Source organism: Protopterus annectens, chromosome 10.part0, assembly GCF_019279795.1.
Source record: "Protopterus annectens isolate FY-2018-M chromosome 10.part0, PAN1.0, whole genome shotgun sequence".
NCBI lineage: Eukaryota > Metazoa > Chordata > Ceratodontiformes > Protopteridae > Protopterus > Protopterus annectens.
The window spans coordinates 1,712,876,440-1,712,887,383 of NC_056744.1; the positions used below are offsets into that span (position 1 = coordinate 1,712,876,440).

Genomic DNA, 10,944 nt, shown 5'->3' on the forward strand with positions numbered 1-10,944 from the left:
ATCAAAGTACATGCAAAACCTTTTATTCTATAAACTTTCAAAGTGAATCAGAGTACTATTTACACATCATCCCTGATTTTGGGCTCTTTTCCTCCATTATATTCTATTTTTGTCCACTATGAAAAAAAGTCAGGTGTAGGGGGTGAAGAATGGTAAGGAAGGATATAAAAAGGCTGACCAACAGGCCAAAAAAATGGAATTTCAGTTCCAGTGCACACAAATGCAAAATACTATACTTACATCACAATAACAACCATGGTAAGAAGTACCAATTAGGGAAATCACACCTAGGTTGGATCATCAGGAAATGACTGAGAGGTCCAAGGCATCAGTCAAGAGATGCTGACTCCAGTAGCAAAGAGGCAATACCCCCACTAAACAGATGCTGAGTAATGTGAACCCTGGTCAGGCCACCCCTTGGGTGCCAAATACACCCACTGAACAGATGCTAAGTACTGTGAACCCTGGTCAGGCCACCCCTTGGGTGCCAAATACCCCCACTGAACAGATGCTGAGTACTGTGAACCCCTGGTCAGGCCACCCCTTGGGTGACAAATACCACCACTGAACAGATGCTGAGTACTGTGAACCCCGGTCAGGCCACCCCTTGGGTGCCAAATACCTCCACTGAACAGATGCTGAGTACTGTGAACTCTGGTCAGGCCACACCTTGTGTGCTATGTTCAGTTGTGGAAGTCATACAAGGAAAAGGATATCAGACTGCCACAGGAAGTCCAAGATAAAAGATATCAAAAGTTGTCTCATCTGAAACTAAAAAAGTCAGGCTGGGGACTATACAAACTGGAGTTCTTTTCATTACAAACAAGAAAAAAAACAGGAAGGCATTATGTGGAAAAATAGGATCATGCTGACTGAAAAAGAAGGGACAGGAGAAGACAGAGCAAAGGTAGCAGACTGCAAGGACCAACAACTCATTGAAACCATGAAAATAAGAATGGACTTCCCAAATGGTGATGGAGAGGAAATCTACAGAGGTATTCATAAAGCCATGGGACAGGTAAAGAAAAGGTTAGGGGAAATAAGATAAATTATGCATTTCATGGATGCATTATTTTTCATTTTTGTGCAGTGACTTTAAAGTGTTAGGTTGTAGCCATCCCTCCAATCTTGCTGCAAAATAGTTCCAAAACTTTCCTGTATACTAGCCTTACTACAGAACTTGACATCAACATCACACTCACACAGACACACAGACAGACACACACACACGAAAAGCAAACTTTTTTTAAAACATCTACTATCTTTGGATCCCCAACTTCCCTCATCCCTCCTCATCATTAAAGGCCACCACATCATAGATGTATCCCACCCCAGATTTTTTCTTTTCCTCAGATGGATCTCATCTCTTCAGACTTGAAAAATTCACAGCAATTGGGATATAAATGCCCCCATGACTAGGACAAGAGCAAAATAGCCAAGGCCTTCATATTTCAGCCAGCTAATTCTTCCAGTCAGGCCCGAACAGGCCTTAGCAGTGGCACTGGTGCAAACGTTAGTACGCTCACCACTGGTGCAGAAGGCTGTGGGTTCTATTATCACACCAGGTAGATGGATTGCTGACACTGTAATGTAGCATAAGGGAGGGGGTGATGCATTCCTAAGGATGCCATCCTTCAGATGAGACATTAAACACAGGCCCGATCGGCATGAGCTGGTGGTAGCTCAGGTGGATATAAAAGATCCCACAGCAGCAATTAACTCATTCCCTCCAGTACAGCTCTTTTGAGTGTGTGCCTTTAACTCCCAGTGGGCGTGGCTTAAGCCTTAAAAAATGAAGTTATCACCTTGCAGTTCTAGAAAATATTCATTGAGTGAGGTCAAATATCAATACAGTTATGTTTGCCATCACATATGCTTCAAGACAAAATATCCTGGTACCTTGTAAGTAACATGGTTTTGAAATTATTAATTTAAATATGAACAATCAATATTTGACACCTAGAGGAGCAGTAGGAGTTAACTGCAGAAGACGCCTGGAGGAGCACTCGGCTGTAGAGTAGTGGAAATTCCCCAATGCCCTGGCCAAATTTCCCTTAGTAATATAAAACTCAGGTCCCCGACTCCCACCTGAAAAGCGGCTACTAGCCTACACAACTAACCTGGTCAACAAAGCATAAATAAAAAAAAAAAAAAAAAAAAATACAATTCACTAAGACATTGGGGAGACATCACTCAGCTGTGCATGCATTGACACCATGAGGAATATTCGTCAACATATGTGGTTATGTGTCCTTTGTCCATCCAGCTACTGCAGTACCGGCAATCATCCCTGACCTGGAATCACCACAATGGCTAAAGAAGCATCTAAGCTTCCAACGAGTCCCTACAACCTCTCCTTTAGAAAATGTCAGTAGGCAATGCCTCATCATTCCTCTTCTTTCCGACCAGCTCCAACAGGTGCCGCCCAATCTGCTAACTGAATTCATAGGATCATAAGAAGTTACTAGGCTATTGGCCCTGAGGCCCTTACAAGCCTAGCCAAGAATCTGGCCTATGTTCCAACAAGTCAGCACCCTATGCCACTGTCAAGCAGGTACACTGATGGAATCCCAGGGGTGTATTTTCTGTTCCCTATCCAGTTATCCAGGTTGCACTTAAAAAGGATTAATGAGGTAATCTGCTTTACATGGAGAGGGAGTCTCCGGGACACAAATCTGTCTTGCCAACAAGTCCTATTGATGTCACTGACCAGGTTGAGGTCATGTGTCTGGGTTACTCGAGTGGAGCTTGACTTGCGGACATGCAGCAGTCCCATCAGGGTGGGGTCTGAGATTGCTTTTTATGCCAGACAGAGGTCACCTCTGAGGAGTCTGTGGGAGACTGAGTAGAGGGACAGGGCTTTTAGCTTACTTGTGTAGGGTAGATGTTTGAGGCCCTGGATTCTCCAGGTGAGGAATCTCTGTGGTCTCTCCAGCTGCTGCATGTGTTTTGTGAGGTACTTGCTGAAAGGGGCACTGTACTCAATAATGGGTCTTATAAGGGAAGAATACAGGAATGTTATAACCACCTTGTCACTGGATGAGATGCCCTTCCTAATGAGGTAGGCTATGTAGAAAGCTTTCCTTACAAAGGAGGCAATATGGTTATCAACCTGCATGCCCAAGTCCCACACGAATGATTGAGTGCTTAGGTCACCTGAGTCAGGGTTTTATCCCTCTACACCAACAGAGATCCCTTAAAAAAGTCAGACTTTTCCTTCAGTCTTTCTGTAATACTGCTCACAAAGACATAGAAAAGAACAGGCCTTACTAACGATGGCTGTGGGATTCATTTCAAAACAGCCCTTTCATCTTCAGTGGGTCCATTTACTGTTAGTGCCCTACTACTTATCAATGTCTTATGTAGACTGTCACCCTTAGTATAACACACACTGTTACAAAAGTCACACAACCTCACCTTTTCACACAGGTTTGGGCATGGCTAGGGTGAATGCAGCAGATACATCAGCTACAGAGGAATGATTACCGTTCATTATGAAAATCTGCTAGAGAAGCCAGAAGGTATTAAAAATAATTTCTGTAGAGCTTTGTCCCCCACCACCCTTTATTTATACATGCTAAGTCAAAACTGCGATCTTCAGAGAAAACATGAATACCTCATATGAAAGGTTGCGTGGTCTCTCCATTCACCAGTAGCCTTTGCAAAAACTGTACCTGTGTGTTTGTGTAGGGTAATGGGAATGCCTTCAATGCATGGATTACTGATTTGGGCTGGGTTTGCTATAGGGTAATGGGAATGCCTTCAATGCATGGATTACAGATTTGGGCTGGGTCTGCTATAGGGTAAAGGGAATGCCTTCAATGCATGGATTACAGATTTCGGCTGGGTTTGCTATAGGGTAATGGGAATGCCTTCAATGCATGGAGGATAGATTTCGGCTGGGTTTGCTGCTGCATAATGCAGTACATCTTTATAATAATATTTGTCCAAAAAACAGCTGTACTCAGCCATGTCACACTCCCAGATAAAGTCTAAGCATGGTATGCCCTCAGTAGCTCTGAGTTCACAAAAGGGCTTCCCAAATTCTAGTATTACTCTCTCCAACTACTAATGCCTCCTAACTCCCCTGCCATACCCTGCCCTGACTCTCATTACACCACGGCATTTTCACCATGACATAATCATAAAATATCATCACAGTAATTGTAAACTTTACATTTTCTCTCACAATTGTTGCTATCTCTATTAACTGCTTCTGTTTATATATATATATATATATATATATATATATATATATATATATATATATATATATATTGTTTCTTTCTGTTTTGTTTTTAATAATGTACCTCTTACCACCTTTCTGTTCTCTTTCTTTTATCTTTTTACAGGTCAGTATCTGCAGATTGTCAGCTGCGATCAGCATACCACCCTGGTAGTCAAATGTAAAATAAAATAAAAAATAATGTCATGGTTATCCATTAAGAGACTGATTCAGATTTGACTGGCATAACCTTCCTGTCATAGACACACATTATACTGGGACAGTTGTATACCCTGGAACTTCCTTCCATAATATTAACTTCTAAACCTTCCCAATGTCCCAGCTTCCGCCTTGCCAGCTGCAAACATCTGTGTTGGCAAGAACAACTTTCTCTTATCTCTTCCTCTATGATTTCTGGCCAAGAGATTTTTCAAAAAGGGAACAGAACTACATAATTCAAAAATAGTAAAAATCCACAGTCTTTGTACTCTCAATCTGTGCCTGAAATATGGAATTTCAACTGTACAATCATTAAAGATATTAACTAAGCAATACAATTTTCCATGTGGAAACCTGAGGAAAAAAGAAAAACAGATCTTTACTTCTATCGAATACTGGGGTAATTTTCTTACTTCATGTTATTCATCAGACAGTGTCACTTACCTTATATACACTGACTGCCTCATGCAGGAACACAAAGTTGTGGCAGGAATGTCTGGGAACACACAGGACACAAATAAAGGACTCATCTTCCTGGCAGAACAACTCCAGTCTCTCTCTGTGCTCACCACAGCACTGCTCTGTTCTCCCATTTGTAGTACAGAGATTCTGCATGATTTCTTTCTCCCGGAAGTCTTTTTATTCACTTTTGTATTCCAGTTTCTGCCCCTGAGGTATTTGATGTATACAGACAACATTCAATCCACTGAATAACTCTTGACAGAAATGTTGTGTTACTTTACATCAAAATCTATCAACAGAGTGATATACTGATGTCCACAATCCAAAATGACTAGAATGCCATGAAAACTGAGCACATTACACTACTATGCATAAACCCAGCTTACATATAGCACACTCACTCTATACTTTTTAGTTTCATTTTTACAACCCAGGAAGTAAGTGACTGTAAAAGGAACAGCCTCCATTTAAAGGGGCAGTGTGCCAGTTAGCGCATGTACATTTTGACAATTATCCCAGTGCGTGTGTTTGTTCACTTAAACACATATTTTTTTTATTCTGTTATATTCAACTTTCAGGATCAGACAAACTTTCACTCAGATGTAAACTACATTAGACATTTTAAGTAAATTCAAATATATGAAAGCAGACAAAACTATGCTTAAACTTCAATCCGAACTGTTTCTCATATTCACTCCTTCTGCTTTTATTTGTTTTGTTTTTTTACTTAGTTAATAAGTGGTCTGGAAGCAGTGACCATTCTCAGCCATTTAACCATGACTCAGACCACAACCCACAGGAAAAATTCCAGAATGTTATTTTTTTAAAGCAGGTAGTTGGATTGGCTGAATTGTTCTTTCTTCAACCACATCCTAAAGTTTTACAAATGGCTCAAGATGATCTTAAACAACATTAACAAAAGACATTAGGCTTAGGCTATGGTTACCACTTATCTGACCAGCTATGTACCGTGAAAAAAAAAAAACATGAACAATGGTAAATGTCCTAAGATTTTAGTGCAAAAAATATTTTCTAACTCTCCCTTAATTATTGCTTAAAACAGTTATAACAGTTATTTTTTTTATCTGAAACATCACAATATGATGTGATGCAACGGGAACAAGTCAGAAATTCTGTAAATCTGAGCTTTTATTTTGCACAAAATGTGAAGTCGAATCCTTTGTACCCATTGTGAATATGTTCTATTCCGCAAAATCTTACATTTATGTAAAAAATGTCACACTATGGGGAACGGAAAGGTGGCAACCCGATGATGTAGATATTCATTAAACACAAGAAGGGCATGTATATTGTAAGTTATGTGGCATCCGTCATTTACATTACTATACAGGTAATGCCAGCAGAGATTTACATTACTACACAGAGAGTGCCTGCAGTAATATACATTACTATACAGGTAATGCCAGCAGTGGTTTACATTACAACGCAGAGAGTGCCTGCAGTAATATACATTACTATACAGCTAATACCAGCAGGGATTTACATTACTACACCGAGAATGCCTGCAGTAATATACATTACTATACAGATAATGCCAGCAGTGATTTACATTACTATACAGAGAGTGCCTGCAGTAATATACATTACTATACTGGTAATGCCAGCAGTGATTTACATTACTGTACAGAGAGTGCCTGCAGTAATATACATTACTATACAGGTAATGCCAGCAGTGATTTACATTACTGCACAGAGAGTGCCTGCAGTAATATACATTACTATACAAATAATGCCAGCAGTGATTTACATTACTACACAGAGAGTGCCTGTAGTAATATACATTACTATACAGGTAATGCCAGCAGTGATTTACATTACTGCACAGAGAGTGCCTGCAGTAATATACATTACTACACAGGTAATGTCAGCAGTGATTTACATTACTACACCGAGAGTGCCTGCAGTAATTATACATTACTATACAGGTAATGCCAGCAGTGACTTACATTACTACACAGAGAGTACCTGCAGTAATATACATTACTACACATGTAATGCCAGCAGTGATTTACATTACTACACAGAGAGTGCCTGCAGTAATATACATTACTACACAGGTAATGTCTGCAGTGATTTACATTACAACACAGAGACTGCCTGCAGTAATATACATTACTACACAGGTAATGCCAGCAGTGATTTATATTGCTGCACAGAGAGTGTCTGCAGTAATATACATTACTATACAGGTAATGCCAGCAGTGATTTACATTACTACACAGAGAGTGCCTGTAGTAATATACATTACTACATAGGTAATGCCAGCAGTGATTTACATTACTACACAGAGAGTGCCTGCAGTAATATACATTACTATACAGGCAGTACCAGTGCTAATTTACATTACTATACAGGTAATGCCAACAGTGATTTACATTACTACACAGAGAGTGCCTGTAGTAATATACATTACTACACAGGTAATGCCAGCAGTGTGATTTACATTACAACACAGAGAGTGCCTGCAGTAATATACATTACTACACAGGTAATGTCAGCAGTGATTTACATTACAACACAGAGAGTACATGCAGTAATATACATTACTATACAGGTAATGCCAGCAGTGATTTACATTACTACATAGAGAGTGCCTGCAGTAATTGACATTACTATACAGGTAATGCCAGCAGTGATTTACTTTACAACACAGAGAGTACCTGCAGTAATATACATTACTATACAGGTAATACCAGCAATGATTTACATTACTACACAGAGAGTGCGAGCTAGGGTTGCCAACTTTCCATGTCAAAAATTCTGGACATTTATGTGAAAGCAAAATGCGTGTAATTTTGATACCCCCCCCCCCCCCCCCACGCAGGCATTCTAGTATCCCATTACTTGGCTATTTCTCCATTCCTCCCCATTCGCCATAAACACTGTTCATACCTCTCACTGTGCATATTGTCTTGTGCTTTGCTTCTACAATAATTACAAATATTTGGAATAAATTTAAAACTTTTATTTCAAATTTTATAGCACAGACACTGATAGACATTTGCTAAACAAAGCAATACAGTCTCACAATGAAAACAGACTTAGCATTCAAACTTCTGTCCTCTCTACCTTTGAAACTCACATTCACTGAATCAGCATTAAATCCCACTTTGAAAGAAAATGCATCTGGCCACTGGCGGATTACATTTAGTTTTGGGCTGTTTTCATATTACATACCCTTGCACATATTTTGAGGACCATGCAAAAGTACTTTGATTCACCTTCCCGATTATATTAAATTATAATATATGATAATTCAATTATATGCTTTGTATAATACAGCACCACTTGTTAAAGCATGTTTTAAATTTATAGTTTTGAACATTTTTCCAGTAAGCAATGCAATGAAACATGTGAACCATTAATGATAAAATTGCCCAGTTCAGAACATTTGAACCATAAAACTTCTGTCATTACAATCCACCAATCTCAGTCAATATGCACAACCTTTGCATAAGTAAAAGTCATCTGAATAATTTCACATTAAAGAAATCTGTTAACTAATGAAAAGGTTGCTGCTATCAAACAACTTTATATTTCATTGTTTCATCTACAAATTCAGTGCCTGCTGCCCTTGAAGAATAAATTGCCTATTTACATTAAAAAATGGGAAACTGGTTATCTGTCCTTCATCTGTGATTTCACACATCTGTCTACCAGCCACTTAGTCACTCTTATACAGTTGAATAAACAGCTGCTGATGAAACACAGACTCAACATTCTGCAGGGAACCCAGATGTGTGTGTGTGTGTGTGTGTGTGTGTGTGTGTGTGTGTGTGTGTGTGTGTGTGTGTGTGTGTGTGTGTGTATGTATATATATATATATATATATATATATATATATATATATATATATATATATGTATATATATATATAACTAAAATTAACCGCACTCAAAAAAATTTGAACGAAGAGAAGAAAATTTAACTAAGAAATGAACTTCGTGACAATAAAAGCATTCAATAAAATAATAAATAACACCAACAACTCTTGTAGAACTTTAGTGCTTTCATCTTATTTATTATCAAGACTTCTTCAGAAAGACATGTTTCAGTTATGAAACATGTCTTTCTGAAGTTGTCTTGATAATAAATAAGACGAAAGCGCTAAAGTTCTACAAGAGTTGTTGGTGTTATTTATTATTTTATTGAATGCTTTTATTGTCACGAAGTTCATTTCTTATATATATATATATATATATATATATATATATATATATGTGTGTGTGTGTGTGTGTATATATATTCAACTAACATTCTATGTACTGATCTATTTCTCTTGTTTCAACACTCTCTAGGTGTCTGAGTCTGACTAAATAATTCATAGACAACTTCTAAATTACCTGGGCACAATCACCTCCATTCCCATTATCATCATGGGTTCCATGATAAGCCATGATGTTGACACTTTCCTAGTCACTTGGCAAAGTATATAAACATAGAAGAAGACAAAGATAATGCTGCAGCTGCCATGACACCTCAAAGGCTACATTCACACATGAATTTTACCCATAGTACCATACTTTGATGACAACAAACTCAAACATAACCATGGTTTGTCAAATATGCAAACTTTCTGTGCAATCATGCCATTTCCCAATTAATGTTGGGCATATACCGTATTTATGTAGCTAGCATGTATATAGAACTACTGGAAGGGCTTAAATCTCAAAATAGTCAGCTCTTCTCTACTATGGAAAGAATGTCATCAAGTTCAAGTCCAAGCAGCTTTGCAGCAGAATATTAGCTGAAAAAAGTCTAGCATTATATAATATCAACAAAACAAATGCCATGATGTTCCACACTAACAGGAAGAGCAAGACACATGGCTGCAGTTTGGTAATCAGTGCTGATAATGGAGAAGAACCTGAAAATGTAATTCTACAGAGTAATGTATTTATTTGCATTTACTGAATTTGAAACTCTAACTCCATCTAGCCCCTTTAAAGCACCAAACAATGTTTTTATGTCAAGCATGTTATATTTTTACAACACAGACATATGCATTAATAAAATAACCATCACATCATAGCAATATACATAAGCTGTGTTTATGACAGTAGTGGAGACAACATCAACAATTATTATCAGTTACTTCATAAAGAATGATAACAAATTTTGATTTTTCACAAGCTCACAAGATATCAGGGGCGGCTCATGCTACTGGGCTGCAGGGCTGCAGCCCCCCAGCTGTAGAAAAAGTAAATAAACAAAAATAAACAACAAAGAAAAGAAAAGCAAATGCGAGTCCCGGAACATAGTGCATGCGCACTTGCAGCATTTCCCGATATCCGGACTGCTGGTGAACCAGTCTGGAGCATGCGCACAGAATCCAGGTTGTCTCACCAGCAGTCCGGATTAAGAAAACAACATTCAGCTCCAAATATTCCAGAAGTCTATGCAGTTGAAACTGCAAAGACTGGAAGGGGATCGGACTGCAACTTCCCCAGGCTGGTGCTCTCACGGGAAGGGGAAGGACTAGGATGAGCCTCATGGAAGGGAAAGGACTTGCTTACAGTAGGAATGGATGGATTTTACAGCTGTTCTCTCATCACAGGCTTTTATAGGATGGATTTTACATTTTGCAGCTGCTCTCTTTCCAATTTTGCTGTTGCTGGAATGGATTTTACTGCTGCAGGTACTGCAACATCAACATACTGGTGCTCTCATAGGAAGGGAAAGGATGAGCCTCACAGAAGGGGAAGGACTTAATTACTGCAGGATTGGATTGATTTTACAGCTGCCCTCTCATCGTGGGCTTTTATATGGCTGGATTGTACATTTTACAGCTGCTGTCTCATCAATTTTGCTGCTGCTGGGATGGATTTTACTGCTGCAGGTAGGGTGTGTGTGTGTGAGAAATGCCCCAGTTGCTACATGGTGGTGGGTAGAGAATACCACAGGCTTGAACCCTGTACCTTGGGCCCAAGTGGCAAGAGCCTAAATTCCCTACCCACCACCATTTGTAAACAAATTGCAGATTTTTTGCCTCATATTTGTTCTGTTCTGTTCCCCAT

The 10,944-nt window shown here is 38.9% G+C and overlaps 1 protein-coding gene across 1 annotated transcript in view; it reads right to left on the minus strand.

The window, feature by feature from the left end:
- The window catches only part of LOC122814458 (E3 ubiquitin-protein ligase TRIM39-like), a 64,123-nt gene extending 58,841 nt beyond the window's left edge, over positions 1-5,282 (minus strand). The window contains exon 1 of the mRNA XM_044087038.1: positions 4,889-5,282. Within this exon, the coding sequence (XP_043942973.1) occupies positions 4,889-5,059 (171 nt within the window). The 5' untranslated portion in view covers positions 5,060-5,282. The remainder of the gene's footprint in view (positions 1-4,888) is intronic.
- Positions 5,283-10,944: the final 5,662 nt, after the last annotated feature.